Source organism: Protopterus annectens, chromosome 7.part0, assembly GCF_019279795.1.
Source record: "Protopterus annectens isolate FY-2018-M chromosome 7.part0, PAN1.0, whole genome shotgun sequence".
NCBI lineage: Eukaryota > Metazoa > Chordata > Ceratodontiformes > Protopteridae > Protopterus > Protopterus annectens.
Window position 1 is genome coordinate 515261667 of NC_056739.1, and position 21248 is coordinate 515282914.

Sequence of the window (21248 nt, forward strand, 5' to 3'; positions counted from 1 at the left end):
TTATTTTGTTAAATTGAGGAAACATCTTCTTGATTTGCAGCAGGGATGTCCCTACACCATTGTCTATTTTGTAAACAGCTGTAGAGCTACAGTACCTTGGGGAAAAGGAGATTTCTCCATACATTGGCAACCTTTTTTGAATAAACAACTGTCAGATTTTTATTACCACACTTACTCTTGGTCCTCATAGCTGGTATCTCTGCCAAGAAAGAATCATCTTAAATGTCAAAAATAATTAAAGGCAAACTGAGCATCACTTGACTGACCCAATCAGTTTAAGCTAAGGAGAATGTCTCCCTGAGCAGAGTTATGGCAGTTATTTTTACCAGTTTGAATTTCCACATGAAATGAAGTCAAATATAAAAGTTTTTCATTTTAGATTGTATTCATTTACTTGTCACATTTCAGTACTACACAAATTGGTATTCAGATTTTCTCACATCCTCTGCTTCTAATTTCAAACTTAAATGCAAATCAACAATACTTGAACAAAGATGGAGCTAATAATCAAAACAGTACTACTGGATTGTCAGATATTAGAATTTAATCACAATTATTAATTTATTCCTTTGCAGTTCTTCCAAAACTGCATTTAGAAAGACAAAACTTCAAGCATAGTATTTTATGAAATAGTGTCAAAATAAATGTTACTTTTGGAAACATACCCTAAGATACAGACACAAAATGCATTTGCTGTCATGATGCTTACTTATTTGATGTTTAAGGCTACTTAAATGACTAGTATTTCAGAAGATAGTCTGAATTTGGGTAAACAATTTGCACAGCTTTACTAATGCTTGTTTTCTTGAATTCTGAAAGTCCTGGAATTTGAATAGTGAAGATTATACATGAATAAAGTTGTTTAACAGTTTATAAAATTGCAGAGCACTTGTTTTTTTTTTTTTGCATAATTAAGAAAATAATTAAAAAGTCACACTGTATCACAGAAGTGCTTCAAAATATTCTGTTGTAACAAGATGTCATTTTGAAAGCAGTTCATTCTGCCAGAATGTGTCTAAGCAGTGACATTTCACCTAATATTAACATTTTATCAGGTTGAAAGTTACTAGAGTGTGGATTTTAGCACTGGAACATGACTAATTTGTGTTTGCCGTCATTCTGTTCATGTAAATATCATAGTCTGAAAGTTTACAAACAATTATATTCTGTATGATTTAGATTGCACACTTGAACTTGGCATGAAGTGAATAGAAGTATCCATGTTTACGTTAACTTTTGAAATCACATCTGATGCTTTTATATAAGTACGCGTATAATCCATAGAGTATTGCAAGCAGAAATTCATATTTCATTTTCCAAGCTTCCCCAAACCAGGAATATTTGATGAATTCATGGGCAGTCCTCCTGGAAAATAGCAAAAAATAGAAATCGAAAATGATTACTCAAGCAATATTACAGAAAGTAGTACAACACCTGCAAATTATATTTTTTAAAATAAGAAAAGTTAAACATTTTTTAAAAGATCAAAAAAACATGATTGAAATGGAATGCTTCCAGGAGTCCGAATACAAGCACTTCTGTCTAAAGTTCTGTCACTTTCATTTTATGATATTCTAATGCATGAAATTCAATGTTTTACAAGATTCAGGAATGTTGAAACCACAATATTTCATGTTTTGAAAATTCCAGTAATACAGACACTTAGAAACTTACAGAAAAAAATGCCAGTTCATGCTAGATTAACAAAAGTAAGAACATTATGTTCACTCTTACAGTCTTCTTCAAAATAAAATTTAAACCACCCAAGGTACCTTTAGAAAATTTTGTAAGACAAGCTACCTACTCCCCAGCCAAGCCCAGTTAACTCCATTCAATACATAGAAACGTACACCACCACCACCCTATACCAGCATGTAAACAGCTGCATAGATGCAGCTGTACCCAGAGGAACAAGTGTAGGGAAAATCCCAGAAACAACCCACATGGTGGAACCATAATATCAACAAGCTTTACAATAAAAGGAAATTAATTTTGTCCAAAAGTAGGAAGAGTAATTTTTAGAAGGTTAGAGCCCTTGTCACTGAAATAAACAACCGAGGAGCATACAATCCACCAAAGCCAAGTCTGTGGCTAAAATACCTACTCAAGTCAAAGATAATCACATGGCTTTTTTAGTTATGTTTGTAATCTTAAAAGCACAACACAGCAATACTCTGAGCTCACTGTGAAAGATGTTACCAACACTGAGGCTGAAGATATAGTGAACCTCCTGTCCAATAAATTTAGCTCTAATTTTGTCCCTCTCTCCCTTCCTTCTGTCCCTCAAGACACACCTGAAGCTGTCTTGCCTGCAGCATTTATAAAAGCCCAAGTCTTAAAAGTGCTATCACAAGCTAAAAATACTATATTGATGGGTCCTGACAATATCCCTTGATGCATTTTAAACAGTATGAAGCACAGTTTGTCAGCATCCCTAGTAACAATATTCAATCTCTACCTCCATATAAGTTTTATACAAAGCAAATGGAGAACAGCTACAGTCATTCCCCTGGATAAAACAGGACCTTCCACACATCTATGCATTTACAGGTCTGACCAGCCTCAATGCAAAGTTATGGGAAGACCTATCATGGAATTAATCAGTCAAGACATAGGTAACCGCCAAACAGCCTGTCTTAGTTTTGATTTGTCAAGGGCAGGTCATGCTTACTCAGCCTGGTGCCTTTTTTTTTTTGAAAAGGTCACCAAAGCAATGGATGAAGGCAAAATGGTGTAAAACATATAACTTGAAGTGTTCAAAGCTTTTGACACAAATTCCTACTCAAGACATAGTAGAAAAACTAAATGAATTGGTAAGAAGCCCCTCTGTCCCCACCGGATTGCCAATAGGGGAGAGACCAGTCAGCAGTGGAGTTCCCCATGTTCTGTGCTGGGATCTCTCCTGTTTGGCATCTACTTTTCTAAAGTAAAACCCAATACCAAACGGCTCTGGCTGATTAAGTTTGAAGATAATGGCAAGCTAGGTGCAGACATTGAATCACCATATGACTGAGCCATCCTACAGTAACGTTGGCCCCAAATAAACAACTGGTGCAAAATCATGCACTGAAACTAAATGCCAAAAAAAATTCATTATTGTATACTTTGGAAGGCCATCTACCCTGGAGAACTACCACACTGGCAATAAGCCCCTAAGAATTGACCCTATTGTGCTGGATTTTGGAAATTATATGGACAGTGACCTAACCTTTGACCAACATGTGCCCCTTGTTGAAAGACATTCCTTCTATAATTGCACAGCTTATAAAAAAGAGGTTATGTCTGGATCTAGGGATGCCATTGTTCCCTTTATTCAACCCTCATTAGGCCTGTCATTGTGTATAATGCCCTCTTTGACATGTATCTGTCCTGACAAATGCAACAACTGGAATGCTCCCAGAGGTACCTATCTAAGAGTATTCTAGGCCTAAACAACATGTCCTACTTGGACCAACTGAAAGTCCTATTATCCTACTTGTTATCCTACAGACTGCTAAAGGGTGATCTGTGTCTGGCATACAGGGCATTATCCAAACCATTACTGATGGATTTACTGCACATACAAGTGAAATGGCATTAGAAATACTTGGCCTAGGGATCTAAATCTCCTTCCACAACCTCAGTAGAATGGTGTGGTGGGAGCAGAGGATGCCACTGCTCTGAAACAGACTTCCCATCCCCATCAAAGTTCATCACTAACTTAATTCAAGTGCAATTTGGATCTATGGATGAGAGATAGAGAATTTACTCCAGGACTGCCCATGTAGTACTGATAGATAGAGGCAGTTCCTAAATGCAATATCCCATGCATGGTCCACTCTAATTTACTGTGGCATGATCCCACTTATAGTCATTAGGTTTAATATATAACTATCGATCATGGGAGGTAAAGGCCAATCTCTGTCCAAATGGGATAGGTTAATTTGAGCGCAAAAATGAAATTGGCTATGCTTAAAATGGCCTACAAAGGCAGCTAGCCTAGTACTTACCTCCGAACCTTTAAGTGTTGACTTCTGAGCAGGGTCTATCCTGCTATACTATCCAGTTCCATTTTTGTGGTCTAACAACAAAAAACTGGATAACATCACCTTTGATTTATTGCTACTTATGTTAAGTAGGCTTCTCTCTGTTTAAAGCTGATTAGTCTGTTCTGCTGTAATGTGAGTTTTTGAAGTAAAATATTGCTTACTCACAGAAGTACTGGCATGTCATTTAAAGTATTTTAACAACTACAGCACTAGTTTTAGTTGTTCAATGTTTAAGTGGCGTCATGACTTTGTGCAAAAGGATGAAGCCCCCACTGTGACTTAGACTGGGGGTCACTTAGACGGGAAGAGAACAGAAGGTGGTAATACACATCTTAAACTGGTTCATCCTTACTGGTGGGAAGACAGTGGTGGCCACATTCAGCAAGATTGCTCCCATGAAATTGGGGGCTTGTTCAAGAACAATGTCTTCAGGGCCAGCAGATATAGCTTGAGTAACCAAAACCAGTAATGACAGCTCTCATAGGTGTGTATTTGGTAGGCAAACAATCCCCAAACCCTGATGACTGCTTGTATTATGGCTCCCTTAGGTTTTAGTGCTGACAACCACTTGCCTGGCAACAGGGGAGAAAAATTATATTAAATGGAGTACTGTATTTTGGAAGGGGCTGTTTGTGACTATATTCACTAAAGACCAAAAAAGAAATGTGGGAATATGACATGGATAGACAAGGTAATAGAATTTCTAAAGTTTCAATTGAAGGTGAAAGAAAGGCAGAGTAATGGACATAACCTGCAGCTGAAATAGCCAGCAATAATCTTGGCATAATTGATTTACAGTACCTGCCTCCTACAATTTGCATTCACAAGCCCTGCCCAAAACCACCCATATAGCCTTATGTCACCACCTGCTATGGGGGTGGTTTATTAATGTTAATAAGTGTCAGTAGGCAGCTAAATCGAAAACATCTGATTAGTATAATGTGTTGAGTAGCATAGTAAAGAAATCAATAGATGGATAAGTAAAAATGTATAAAATTATACTTATTCATTTTTTTTCTAGCATATAATTATACTTACAAAAGTTTAAGTAACAATAGCAAATGAAAAAATAAGTTGGCCTACTAGTAAGCATAAAAGGGCATGAACAACATGTTTAATAAAACTACTGAATGACACAAGCGCCATAAAATACAAAACTATATAATGAATTTGAATAAAAAAATATTTAAAATGTAATTAATGCCTTAACATGAATTAAAGTTGTTAATTAACTACTTTTAAAATGAATAAAAATACATATTTATAATCCATTACTATTTTAAGTATCTAAGTATTACTTAAAACAGCCTATTAAGTAACTGTGTATACATTTAAAATAGCAATTAAGTACTTTAACATTTATTTATTTATTGACATTTGTTTACCAGTAAAGTCTACTGGGTTGAAAACCCATTTTCAGTTTAGGCCCGGGCAGAAAAGCTCCACAAAGTAGTACACGAATGCAAGTTTAAACATGGATATAATGAGATTACAATGCATAAAAGCAGAGATATGGAATTTAGTACAGTACAGAGATTACATTATTAAACCTTTGGGATTACAAATACAGGTGTGTCAAGATATACAAAATCACCAGTTATACTATAAAAATGAAGAAGAAAAAAATTAACCGTATACAAGACAGTATTTGTAGATCCTGCTATCAGACATTTTGCAGATCATAAATAGACAAACATAAAATGAAAATATACATTTATTAATGTAACCAAAGTGAAGTAAAACCATCTGTTTTTGAAATACCCTAACTGTATCCACATTTATAAATAGTAATAACTGATATTCAAAAGAACTAGTGGGGAAAAATGTGCTCCTACTCACGCTTATCTTACATTTTATGACACAATTAACGTAAATGAGTGGTAAAAGTGTGTGCAGCTATTGGCAGTTTTTTTTTTTTTGGCTATCATGGGTCTATTTTCTGTGTTTCTTCTTTATTTTCCTACTGTGGTGGTGGGCTTTCTTTATTTACATTATCTGAATCATTTTCTTCCATTTGTTATTTTAATGGCCAATCTTTGTCAGCGTGAAATTCTTGAAATTCACGGATGTGATTTTGTATTGATGTCAATGTGTAATCAAAGTCCCCTTTGTATACAGAGTACCATATAAATCCATCCAGGTGTGAGGGTACCATGTGCACCTTGTTAAAGTCATTTGCTTGAATCCTTTTTTGGCTCTTGACCATATTGCTGTGATACTGGGATCAACAAAGTTGGTACTGCAGTTTACTCTGAGATGTTGATAATTTATGTCCAGTATTGCACAGATTACATTGTAGGCTGCCCACTCACTGGAAACAACTTTTGTCATGAAGTCATAAATTATGAAGACTCATTGATCTTTGGTCCAGATTATGGCCCCTATTATACTTTACCTTTACAAATATACTTTAATTTGTCTGGACCTGTCCATGAAAAGACACTGCCATGAATAGCTGCTAAAGTTACTGAGATGCTTCTAGCCTACCAGTACACAATTTTCAGCAGTGATGTAGTGGTATCTTGCTCCTAGCGAAGAAAGCCACACACAAAGGTCTGCACTTCTTAGCTCTACATTTCCAAGTAGCAGATGACCTGAGGGTAGCAGTACTGACAGAATGCCTGCACTTCAGGCACGGTTTTTCAATGGAATAACACCAAATGATTGGAAGAAGGCAATAAGTGATACCACAGAAGCAGTCACCTGTGTGAGGAAGTTATTGTGTTTTGACATGCTGAAATTTTATTTTTTGAATTCCTTGACAGAAACTGAACAAATGGATAAAGAAGAGACATTATACCTAAAGCATTCTATTATGCAACATTGTTGCAGAATAACCCATTAGTGTAAAAAAAGAAGGTATTTTATAAGAATGACAATTTATATTATCTGTGTAAAATGTATATATGTATATTCTTTTTTCTGCTGTTACTATTCCTTAAGCTTAACTGTAGTGTATTTGTATTCATTGACATTATATGTCAGTCACGGGTGAAGTCATCTGGGAATGCCCACATTTATGCAAATTACAAGTGAAGAAATCTTGGAATCCCACAACTAATTACCGTGTGAGGGGTGGTACTGTAAGTACATTATGCCTTAATCTTGACATGGAGAAATATTTTTCATGGAGACAGTAGTAGACAGATGGAATAAACTAATACAAGTTGGGGCTACTGAAATGATTGACATATTTGACAGGACTTGGAAGCATAACTATCAACCTCTTAGACCAAGAAATTTGGAGAATACCACAAATCATGGGGGGACAAAGGCCCAAAATAAGGACACTTTTTAATTATTGCACTTAGAAAATTGATAGAATGACAGGTTTTGGATTTGCATGAATTTTCTGAAGGATACTAAGTCTGAAAATCAAATGTCTGCCATTATTTTCTGACTTCAGTCCTCAGTGAACCGTCAGAAAACTACAGTTTTATTAAAAATGGGTGAAGTTGTTAATGCAGTTTGATTACTTTTATATAAATGTAAATTTGCCACAAGTGATAATTCAATAAAGGTGTTTTAACAAAAAAATCTGGACAGTTGAAAGCTATGCTTGGTAGCTGTAGCTGTGGATTACAAGCTGCAGCAGACAGCAATGGCTTCTGTTCATATCAAATATTATTTCTGTATGAAAATATGTAAACAAAGCAGGGCCCAGAGAGAAGAAAATAAACAGTTTAATATTTGGAAGACAATCCTATATCTCAACCTATTACTGAATATTTAAAAGTTTTTAGGTCATAAATCCAGCTTTTTCAGGCTTTTCTACTATCACAAAGGCTGAATTAATGCACCTTGATCTGTTTTCTGTATGACATCTGTTTCTGATTCAAGATGTATATATAGGAGAATAAAGTGATGTCAAGACTATTATTTTATCATGACTGCAGGCTGTGATGTTAATACATGTACTTTCAGATATAGACCCTTTACTAGTATTCCCACTGAGATTGCATTTTGAGAAGGTAGCTCTTGAGTGAGACTAGGCTGTACAAACCTATAGTGACAGGGCTTGTGAGTTAGCCCATGTAGGACATACTGTTTCGGCCTTGTATTATGTTAGTACAGTATCTCTATAGGCACTTCATTTATTGCATGTGTTTGGACAGCTACGTGCCAAAGGTGGCATTAGACTCAATGAATGGCATAATGAGGGCAGAGTAAAGGAGGCAGTGGGATTCCTAGATCTAGACACAATCCATTTGTTTATAACCTGTGCAATATAGAAGGACTTTCTTGTGATAGTGGACAGATGTTAGATGAAACTTAGGTCTCTGTCCAAATAAGTTCCCAAATCCTGACCAACTGGATCAACTCTTAGGGGTGTATTGTCAATGTAGTAGTTCCCCAGGCTAGCTGACTTACCAAAGGATACAATTATGTATTTATTTGACATTTAGTTTCTGTCCATGATTTTGCCACCTGTTATTTGTTTGAGACAGGCTTTCATGCAGGATGGCTAAGTCATTTGGATATTTAATTACTGTTCCTAGCTTGCAGTCATCTGCAAATTTAGTCAGCCAGAGTTCTTTGGCATTGGGTTTTACTTCAACAAAGTAAATACCAAACAGGAGAGGTCCGAGCACAGAACTCAGGCGGACTCCACAGGTGATTGGTCTCTTTGTGGACATAACTTCCCCCATTTTGATTTCCTGTGTCCTATATGTGAACCACTTGGTGATCTAATCAGTAACACAGGGGTTTACTCCCAGTTTATTTAACTTTTTTATTATGTCTGAGTAGGGGATTGTGACAAAAGTTTTGGCCAAGTCAAGGTACGCAAGGTATGGAATTTGTTTTTTACTCTTCAGTAAATGCCACCTTATATCCTCTTCATCACTTCTTATTCTTTCTTTTCTAGACCCCTTTATCTCACTCTTTTATTTATCTCTTCTTCACTTCTTCCTCCATTACTTTGATCTTAAATCCCATGAGTTATCTGAAATACTAACATTATTTGGCTTTATCTGCTGTTCTTTAACCTGAACATCTTTTTACTTTCACCATATCGCAATCCATCCATAAATGTATTTTGTTTACATTTGTTACATTTCACTTCACATTTTTTTGCATCGTCCCAACTCCTTACACTCACAAAAAATCTTCTTTTTATGTTTATCAGAAAAAAATGAGGCTGCCTCCAATATTTTACAAAACATTTGGCTCCTTCCCCTTTAATTATACTAGGGAAATTTTTCAATTAACATTTTCAAAATACACATTACCATCCACCTAGCTACAAACTTCTCTCATCATAAACCTTTACCATTTCTTGTACATTTGTATGGTGTTTTTCTAAACACACTTTTCAAAGTCTATGTTTCATTGTCTGCACAAAACTGTATATGAATCTTTTTATTAGCTTCCCTGTTAAATACAATAATCACACATTCATTCCATGTTTTTCATATTCATTCAATAACTTTTTAGTCCTTGTCTAGTTTCAAAAATAATGGCACAAAAAGTCTCTGTTAATCAAAATATAAGCTCTTACCTCAGGTGCTGATATGCCCACCAGTACAATTATATTATTTGAAATGTATTAGCTCTCCAATATCTTCCTTCCTTTCTAGTATTTTAACCATATATTTTTTCCTTTGATAAGCCTTTTCTTCTCTGTTTCTTCTCCCACATCCATCTGCTGCTGCAACTGCATATGATTGTCTTTTTTCTGCTGCCTTCTGTTTTTCTGCAAGCTATTTTCCTCCATTCATCTTATTCACTTCATCCACCTGCATTCTTTGGATGATGTCTCCCACAAAGCATCTCTGCCACTTTCTGTCTCTCTCTCTCTGCACTAACAAGTCTTGCAACCCTCCCAACTGGATGACTATAATAACACATTCATTGACACTTTTTTTTGCCTCCATTTGAACACTCAAAAAATTTTACTGAAAAGTACTGTCTGAGTCTTCATTTACATTTTCCGAATCCTCCATCAGTATGCCTTCCTTTACAGTCCACCATATACTACCACTCACGCACCATCATCCCAGCCACTACAGCGCTACAAATGGGACATACACATGCACTCAATTACCATCTTCCCAGATGCTCTACCTAAATTTCCACTAGTAGTATAAATACCATCTTGAGTATCCCCTGAAAAGAGGCCACTAGCCTAGTGGGACTGACCTGGTCAACAAAAATTAAACAAAAATAAATAAATTACAATTCATTGCAAAGACATGCTATAATGTTTTATTATGTAATGGAACTAAAATAATAAAAAAAAAAAAAACGTGTCCAACAAGAATGTAAAAAAGCTGATAGATTTCTTTAGCCCTTTCATCCACTTTCAACACGAAGATGACTTTTGGAATAAATAGCACTCCTAACACATACCTAATACAGAATACAAAAAACATGAAAAATCATGTGCACACGCTCACATATTCACATCATGTAAACAGTACTACTAAAAAAACACATCAAATGAATAAATAATCATAAACTATCCCTAAAAACATGTTAAAACAGTATTTTCATACATCTAATAAAGTGATATATTAAATGTATATATCAAATAAAACCTAGAAATGAGATGACCTCAATTTTAATTCTGTCTTTTGGCTTTTCCTGGTTAGGGGTCGCCACAGTGGAACTCCGGTCCACTCATGACTGGCAGTGGATTTTACGGTGCCGAGTTGCCAGCCCGACGCCCAACCTTCAACAAAGGCATGCCCATTCACGCTCGCACCTACCTGCATGTCTTTAACGTCACTCAACTGTGGGGAGGACATGCATACTCCACACAGAAAGTGCTCCAGCAGAGAATCGAACAGGAGAACCTCTTGCTGTGAGGCAACAATGCTAACCGCTGCACCACCGCGGCTACAGATGACCTCAATTTTAATAAACTATCAACAGATATACTACAATTTATTGCAGGGTCAGATGTATTTTGCAGGATCTGCCAAAAAAATTTCTTGATTCTAAATAATTTTTCCAATCCCCACCATGGGGTGATGGCTGAACTTTTTCCAACACAAAGAATCTAAATTTAGTAACAAAGGCACAGGTGATAACATTTCTGAGCAAGTCATTATAGCCATCACCTGTACTAATACCATACACATGTTCATGGCAACCATCATGGATTGCAGCATATACCACCTTAGAAGTACCACATTCTTGACCTGCTCCTATCTTTATTATTCCACTCATATCTCCTTTCCCTGTTAAGCTGGAATATAAACTAGTGGCTTTGACTTTCAAATTCCTAAACCCATTGAAACTGATATCTCAGAATCCAAGGATTTCAAATGTGGTAATCACATCAAATTCTATGATGAAGTTTCAAAATTCATTTATAGCAGCCATCACCCCAGAAATTGCCACAGCAGGTAGATTCATAAATGAATTCTGTGCCCACTTAGATAAATGTCTATAAACTGGTAGGAACCATCCAGCTTTAACTATAATGGGAGAATTAAAAAAAAAACACCTTGGTTGTCCATCAACATTAATTAAATCTACAATAAAATAAAAAAAAAACATATTAACGCTACAATAAAAAGAAAAACTTACAAAAGTACATGAGATGAATTTGTCATATCAAGGATAACATCCAAAATTCAACAAAAAATTGAAAAATGCTATTAGGATTACTAAGGCATCCCCATGAACTTTTGTTAGCATTTGTAGCTAAAGATGATTACAAATCCTTCTTTAGCGACATGAGGAAATCAGAAGCAATGCCCAATAGTTCTTTAAATGTATGTATAATAGCACAACCTACACTAACCTAGCGGACATTGCCAACATGCTAGCAAACTAATTCATTGAAAATTTTACCCCAGAGATAACAATCTAAAGCCTACATATCCTTGGATCTCTCAAAGTCCCCATCATCACTAGAGAACATGTACTGAAGGTGCTCTCCAAGACCTAAAATACTTTCTCCATTGGACCTGATAATATATCGGTCTATTTAATAAACAGTAATGAACAAACCCTGACAGAGACACTGCTTAACCTGAGCATAGTTACTGGCCTTGTCTCAGAGTTTTGGCACATATCAGAGGTGATGCCACAACACAAGGGTGGACCCACCACTAACCCTGGAAATTGTCAGCCCATAAGCCTGATATATCTCATTTCAAAGCCATGGAGCATGTTATAACTGACCTAATAAACTATGATATTAGCAATCTAATTAGGTGGACCTGCAGCAGTTTGACTTTGTCAAAGTACAATCTCTTATCCAAATGAATCTAGTTGATGTCTTCAAAGGGATAGCACAGAGTGTTGACAGTGGTCAATTTGCCCAAACAGTGTATTTTGACCTGGTTAAGCCATGTCATACCATCCTCCATGCTAGTATGGTTGGTAAGCTTAATGCATTCCAAATAGATCTGTGTGTGTTAAGATGGGTAGCAAATTGGCTGAACCCACATTATGCTGGTGGCAGGGGTCTCAACAGACAGTATGATGATAACCAGTATTGTTATCCATGGCTCAAAGTATGACCCTTTTTGTTTAGTATTTACTTTTCTGATTTCTAGATCAAAAAACAAGACTTATGCCTTAGCATATTTGCAAGTGAATGAAATATGGGAGTCACTGTCAAGTCATCTTCTGACACCAGACCCTTTAACAAGAGCTTAGTCTTGTAAATATCTGATGCAACAAAAATGGGCTCAAACTAAATTGTAAAAAATATAACATTGTGAGATGTGTAGGCAACCTTTCACCTCAGCATACAACACAGACTATATCCCACTTCAAAGTGGAAATTTTTCAGGAACATTTATATTTCAGTTGATAATTCCATCTGTTTTTATCATCCTGTAATGACAGCAGTCAGAAATTCCTTCCACTTCACACAGCTAGCTGCCAAAGGAATATCATTCAGATCTAAAGAAGTCATTGTCCTTTTATATTCAGCATTGACTAGGCCAGTTACTGGATACAACACACCTTCTGGCTGTACCTCACTAGACATATCAAACCACTGGAAAGACTTAAAAATTTCCTAAATAAAAAGATCAGTAGATTAAATACCCTAGATGTCAGAAATGACTGGAAGCACTGTCCCTTTGTTCAGTATTCTCCAGACTCCTAAGGGGAAATCTGTGTCTTGCCTTCAATTATACTTAATGAAATAACTCAACTATTTATTCTATACATTGAAGTCCTGCTGTGTGGTACTATGTGTGATGTCATGTTTTCCATCAAGCTGATATTGTTTTTTACTTTTTTTTTCTCCATTAGAGACCCAAGTAATACAGTCCCCAAATACTAGAACTAGGTATCTAAATCTTCACCAGCAGGTAAATAAAACCAATTGGAGAGACAGATTCATTACCCAGCACCTTCCCCAACTCTGGAATAGACTCTCCCATCAAATTAAGCAGTGCAATGCACTACTGTATTTCAAATGTGAACTGGATGATGGGATGGATATTTAAAATTCACCATGAGTTTAGCTGTCCTAGCCTTCCCAGATACATTGGGTACAGCCTGAGGAATGGGTGGTGGAAATGGGTAAATGGTCAAAAGACTCAGGTGCTTTGACTATCCTATGATCTATGATCCTATGGTTCCACAGTAGTTTGAGCACTTACATGGGAGACAATAATTCCTTCCAGGCCTAGTACAAATTCCATTTTCCAGTCTCATCAAATTTGTTGAGTTTCTTGCAGTGAAGATTCATTCTCTGGTTTCTGTCTTTAGTATTTTGTGCTCACCCTCCTCTGTCTATGGGCATCAGATGTCTTTAAATCCCCCATATTTCATTGTCCATTTGCTCCATTCATAATGGATGACTGTTATTCTCTACTCTTAAGTTGCATCTACTACATGACAAAACAAGAGTTTCACTGAGATTTGGTTTGCTGAAATTACTTGAATGAATTCATGTAAATCAAAATAAAGTATATGGGGGTTATGGCATGTCACCCAATTGTCAAACCTCATAAAATGTATATGATAAAAAAGTCACAGAGCCTTGTGTTAGTTTTACATAAGCATATGTGTTTGTGTAAAAATAGCTTTCCTAAGCACTCCTTTTCCTATTTGATGTCTTAAATCTGGCAGCATCCATTTTTATCCCAGTGGCTTGTCTGTAACTTGATAAAATGTTCTATACTCCCTCTGCACCACATGACTTGCACTGATATCTGTACAGGAACTGTGCACCTTCACCTATCACCAGACTTCCTTCAGGACAATTACCTGTATCTTCTTCCGACAGCATACCCAATGCTGTTCACCTGAAAGCAGGGAAGGACGAAACAGATCTGCTCATCAGTAACTCAGTATTGTCCCTCTCCACGCAATACTACATATCCTGTATCTCAGGCAACAATTAAACCTAGGTTACCAACACAACAGATGTCACTGTGCACATGAGACTCCCGCTTCAGTGACATTAGTAAACACTTTATGTTGGTGAAATAAAGCTAAAGCAGAGCACAGAATGACTCGGAGTGTAGTGCTTTTTATCTAGTTTTACTGTATGGTTTGCAACTTTGTTGTCTGTACATGATGTACTTTCTGTGTTAGGTGGAAGTGTTTATATGGTATGCATGTTACATAGCCTTGATTTTGATGCGGTCTGTGGCACTGACTTAAAGGAACTACTGAGGAAGAAACAGGAATGTTTTTTGGAATGCTCCTTATGTTTTACAATTACTATTTACAATTTTTTAAAATTACCAGTGTGCGTATATTAGTATTGCGGAACTATGTTTGTCGTGTTTGGCTATACCTTGTCAGAGTAAAGGCTGAAAAAAATTTTTCAGCAGCAAGTATGAGGGTAGCAGATTAGCATGTAATAACTCTTTTTCCTTATTCCCTACTTATACAGCGCTACAGTGACTACCTACCATTACCTTCTGAAATGTTTCATTCTGCAACCATGAAACAATTCAAATATCTCATGAAAATCCTCTAATTGTCATTAAATATTTGCAGTACTCTTGGATGTAACCATTTTGTGTGGCACATTCATGTGCTCACCACCAACTTTGTTTTCTAATTTAAATGAACCAACTTATTAATTTTTAAATTTTAGGTGAAAATATGTTGTTGCAAACTCTTTGTCTGCCTCTAAAACAATGTTTTCATACTTTGTTGCATAATGTTCAAATACCAAATCATCAGGAATAAATGATTTTAAACTGTCAATATTTTTCAACAGCTCTTCCATCCTCACATTGTTGCATTTGATCATTAACTTCAACATTTCTAAACCAGTATTGTCAAAAGCTAGCTGTAACGTACACATAAATTCAGGATTAGAAGGTGCACCATTTGGATACTTCCAAATTATCAGTCCTTTGGGGGCTTGCCGTAATTCAATGTTTGATGTTAAATAACTGTTCTCTAATTGAAGTTTCTTGTACAGTAACAAAAGATTTTTCAAATTCTTTAGTTTATCAGCCAATGAACCAGTAGCTGTACTTACATTTATAACAGATCAACAGTCAGAGATAAAACAAAAACAACTGGTTTTCCATTCATTTAATGTAAAAATATTATCTCTCCCATGAACTGACTCCTGACTTTCTGTTCCTGTTTGCTGTGTGATAGGCAACCCAGGACTATCACTGACACCATTTATGTCTGCAGTAGGATTCAAAGAAGCTTGCAGCTGCATTGAGTATACCAAAAGTTGTTGACTTACATGTTGCAGCAAGCCAAGCAGATCGACATTGGATAACTGACTGTTTCCGACATGGTTGCCATCCCCATCATGACAAATAGACATAACGAACCAACTTAGAAAATACCACAATGAACAAACTTGTACAGATAAGCAAACAACAGGAAAAGCCAACGTTCTTATCTAAATTGTAATAAAATGAAATAAAATACAAGTTGAGTGCTTTTGTCCCAAACCTTGTGGGACTTCTTCAGAACCAACAATCCATTAGACCTCTCACATCTTATACTGCTTCTAAATTTGTACAACCAATAAAAATGCATGAAAAATCAAGACAGTAGCATAAAACAATTGCTGCTAAAACCCCCTCAAAATATCTTAGCTTCAACAAACAATTAATGCTGCAAGTCTCATTTAAACTTGGCACAGTAGTTGTGTTTAAACGTAATTGCCAATTGAGCTCACATATATCTAAGTACACTAGTGTAATTTTCCCCTGAATATCTGGCATAATTTGTTGAATGATCATAAAACCAAACTTATGATCCTGATGTATTGCAATATGCCTATATAATGCCTTTGTGGATTTACAGTTCTTAATATCAGCCAGGTACTCATATATTCTTTCTTTAAAATTTCTAGAAGTTTTTTTAACATAGTAAGATGGACATTGTAAGCATTTGGCTAAATAAACCACATTTTTGCTCTGACAAGTGTAATGACCTTTAATGTTGATATAGGTATTCCTTATCTTAAATTTATCACCAGTAATCGGATTCACTTCACAATGTCAAATTTCCGAAACATCAAATTTCATATGGCCGAGACCATATGATCAAAGTTTTGGAACCTCGACATTGTAAAATAAATCCACAAAAAACAACAACAAAAAAAAAAAACATTCTCACCACTATTGCAGGAGGGGCAAGTCCCTCTGCACCCCCCACACCTCCACTACTTACATATACCAACTCCGAGATCACACTACAGCAAGGGAAAGGGAAATATCCCCTTCTGTGCTGTATGCAGATCTCTATTCACAATGTAGAGATTCCAAAACTTTGATCATATGGTCTCTGCCATATAAAATTTGATGTTTTGGAAATTCGGCATTGTGCAGTGAAACCCAAGTAATCACATAGTGACACTGATTGCAACCACCAGACTTAAAATTCACTCTCTTTCTATTAGATACTGGATAATCAAATAGAGGCTTATCACCTCCCCTTTCTAGCATATCCTTACATGATAAATCTCTCCTATAAACAAATTTTGGGTGGTTATCGAGTTTTTCCTTTAACCCCCGCATCTAACAAATTCCAATTTTTCTTCACAATATTACAAATAAATTCACTGTCAGGATTGTAGGTATGTATAAAGGACAAACTTCTGTTCTGATGCTCCACATGTTGCTGTCAGCTACTCTATTATTACAACCTAAAATAGGTTGATATATACAATCTAATCTTTTTCTAACTACTGTTAGTTGAAGCTAAGATATTTTGAGGGGCTTTAGCAGCAATTGTTTTTTGACCTTCAATTAATGTCTTGATTATTCACAATTTTTTATTGGTTGTAAAAATTTGGAATCAGTATAAGATGTAAGATTTTAATTGATTTGTTGGTTCTGAAGAAGTCTCAAGGGGTTTAGGACTAAAGTGTGCAACTTGTATTTTATTTAATTTTATTATAATTAAGGTTTGGCTTTTCCTGCTGGTTTGCTCATCTCTACAAATCTGTTTATTTTCTAGTTTAATTTCTTGTAGCTTCCTGCCTTCCAATGTGGATCATGTTTTACAGTTATGGAATTCATGTTTCATTTCATAAATAATAACCAGAATTATTTTTCTATAAAAGTACACTTGGTCTCTCCATTACTTTTTAAATTATGATTTCAGATATTACATTGGTAATTTAAGAACAGACAGTGTAGCAAACTACTACCAGTTACCAGCCTGCATTATTAACTTTAGTTTCAAAATATAAAAAAAATGAAAACAGATTATTAATTATGGAACTGAAATACCATCAGCTGACAACATTAGATGTCAGCAAAGAAGGGTTAAGTATTTGTTCCAACCTACAAAAATGGAATGTTTTTAATAGCATTACCCATAACAAGGAAAATAAAATTCATATTGAAGGAGTAAAAGATCTTTATTATTCTGTGCCATTATAGACAGATTGCACTTTAAGTGCTACTCAGTGAATGACAGAGAAAATAATATCAACTGCAAAACTGCAGCAGTACTTTTAAGTTTTTTGTTTGTTTTTTAATATATACTGGGAGCAAAAGATCTTTATGGCAGTTTAGTGTACCAAATAATAATAAGAAGGCATTCCATAATGTACAGTTAAATATTAGAATGTTATTTGCAACTCAGATTGCATCTGCACATACATGTATTTGTTCCAAAGCAAGAATAATACATATGGCAATCCTACGTGAGAAGCAGCATGTTTGAAAGTGTGTGTGTGTGTGTGTGTGTATATATATATATATATATATATATATATATATACACAGACACACACACACATGCATATATATAGAATTATTTATATATCAACCTGCCAAACTGCATTACAGATACTGTTTATTCTACAGATGTAGGCTATAACTGTTATGGATCTCCTTTCTTTGCTAAGTGGTATGTTATAAGTTAAAATCGAGCATTACATTTTAAATATGGACATTTTCATATTCATTGCAATTATCTTTATTTTGTAACATTTTAACTGCCTTTTTTAGTAGCATTTTAATTCCTTGTATCCAGAATTAATCCAAAATTAAAAATACATGTTTGTTATTAATCACAAAACTATTCTGTAGGTCAGACACAAGTAAAGAGAATGATTCAAGTACTTACCAGGTAGAGGTAAGGGGATATCGACTGCTTTCAGGAAGCATCCTGCCTCGGGACATATGCATGTGTATTGGTTCTTTCCATTGACACAGCGATAACCAATTGGACATGGGGATAGTGGTGCACAGTTGTCGGCTTCTATAGATTTAAGCCATCATTTCCATAAAAATACAACAAAATTAATTAGTTAATTTTGAATACCTAATATTATAATATTTTGCAGTTAAGTCTAAACCATGGACATTTTTCAATTCCGTATAACATAAACAAAATGCAGATATTGCATTCTCTGAAAACAAATGTATCGATATTCTGCTCATGATACATTTACATATCTTTAATACTGTAAGACAGATATTCTCAGTATCCACATGTTTTCCACCTCATTGGCAACTTACATCTGATAATGTAGGGGTTAATTCTATGAACCTATTAAAACCAGCATTGTAAATATGTAAAATGTGTCACGGAGAGTTAGGTGTAGAGAAGAGTTCGGTACAAGTGTAGCATTCATGGCATTTCATTAATAACTGTATTAATAAAATAAAGAATTTTTTGTTATTGCAGTAAATACAAACAGTAATGCAGTCTCAGACTGCTCTTTCTTTCCTTAGATTTTACAGGAGGCCTCAATAGATTTCTTACTCTGTAGTAATATGTTATTTTTGTGGTGCTTACAATCCTAAAATCATTCTGAACTGTTTTCCTTTCACAACAATTTATTGAAGCATGGAAACTAATGCTGACCAGCATTGCAAAAGCAGTATATCTATATACAGTAATGCTGATCTGGTTTATGACTTGTCCGGGGGGGGGGGTACTAGAGAACTGGATGTAGGGATACATTAGCATGAAGTATTAATGTGGTAACCCAATGCATCAGATGCATATGTTGGCTGGAGCACTGCTGCAATACAGCAGAGGGCAAAGACTAAATATGGTTGAGGTAGCAGGCTAGTCTGTACCGCAGTCAGTGGCTAAAAGGGTAGCATCTTAACTATGAGCCAAAAAATATTATATTTTGCAGGTATTTTTAGGGGTTCTCAGCATTCATGTTTGCACTTTTTATAGATGTGTAATGCTGAGCAACACATTGAGTTGGATTTTCTTTTTGTATTGATTTACACTTGATCTGCTATGCTTCCATATATAGTGGGTGCTGAACTGGATTATGTGCAACTGATCCCTGATTTCTGAATTGCCTATTCTGAGTTGTGCATTCATTTGCATAGGTATTGCATACTTGAGATCTTCCGGGTATATAGCAAAATATGCCTCCAAAATATTTGATATTTTATAAACAACTTTTTGTGTACATGAGAAATATAGATGTTGTATTTTGGTTTCATAATAAATTAACTAGAAAAAATGTTTTTATGGCTCCCCTTTCTAATGCCCTAGCATAGAAAATACCATTGAGAAAAGCATAGGTTAAAGTTCCTTGAGCTCTATTTTTCTTTAGTCTGGCAATTAGTACAGAGAGTTATTACTTTAAATTGTAGTTGCCATGGTCTGGGTTTGATTCTTGCAGTGCTCATTTGCCTACTGTGTGACCTTGAACAAGACACTTAACCAGATAGTGCTTGAGGGTAACTGGGAATTTGGCTAGGGTTCTCAGTGTTCCCCTGTTCCACAAATCTAGTAACTATTAATGAATATATCAGGTGAGGTTTGCTTTATGTTTATGAATTATCTTAGACAATGCATGTGGATTTTGATGGGTATCATTTGTATGATCAACAAAAAACGTTTGTAAGCATTTAATCATGAAAGATAGCACTGAATTTAAATAGCTGTGTTGTACATCCTGCAATACTAAATGTTAAGTGGTAAATGAAAAGAACACAAGCGCCATCATCACAAATATGTAGCTTACAAATGGAAACTATGAATGTATAGAATACATACATTATAATTACAAAGTACGAAATATGTAACTTACAAATAGAAGTATGTAAAAATCATTTATTTATTTATTATATTTAATATATTTGCTAACTGGGATAGTTTAACTGAGTAAAAGCCCATTTTCAGAAGAGTCCTTGGGAGAAAATCTCCACAGAAAAAATTGTGACAAACTAGACAATAAAAAAATTATAGGAATCAACAGTAATAATAATAATACTACTAATAATAATAATCAAAATAACAACATGGCACTGGTGTGAAGACCCTTAAAGTTTATAGGAGTTTGAGCAGTAGAAAATTGTCTGTTTAATTTAATTATGTATTTAGGGCCAGATTCAATAAAGCCTACACTAAGTGTACACAATATGTATTTAAGAACATTCTTATCACATTTTTTATGCTTTCTAGTCACTCAGATTACACCACGTGTACGTATAGTCTACACTATGTAGTAACTTTTATGAATCCTTGTCAATATTTAAAGCTGCAAGAATATCAGTAGGAAAACTAAACTTAGGAGGAAGAAGATGTGAGTTATGTCTGTGTTGTCTGTTCACTCAGAATAGTGTACACTTAGTGACGGCATTATTGAATCCCGGGGTTAATGTAAATAACGCTGTTAATGATTTCATTAAGCTCAACCTAAAAACTTTGCAATATTTTTTTCAGTTAAAATGTCACTTTGTAGAAATAATAAATAATAATGCTGTGCTCTAAACATGATCAATTCTACTACTCCCACTGGCATCATTTATAAAAGGTACGTATTTCTTGTTGTACAGAATACTTACTAAGCTTCACTGAATTTTTTAAACAAAAAACAGGATC

General features: G+C 35.2%; 1 protein-coding gene across 2 annotated transcripts in view; it reads right to left on the reverse strand.

Annotated features, from left to right (window-relative positions):
- Nucleotides 1-526: 526 nt before the first annotated feature.
- Nucleotides 527-21248, reverse strand: part of LOC122806581 (vitamin K-dependent protein Z-like) — a 142341-nt gene continuing 121619 nt past the window's right edge. For both annotated transcript variants that reach the window (XM_044077124.1, XM_044077122.1), the window contains 2 exons: nt 18516-18650; nt 527-1365 (listed from right to left, as the gene is read on the reverse strand). In XM_044077124.1, the coding sequence (XP_043933059.1) occupies nt 1310-1365; nt 18516-18650 (191 nt within the window). In that variant the 3' untranslated portion in view covers nt 527-1309. The remainder of the gene's footprint in view (nt 1366-18515; nt 18651-21248) is intronic.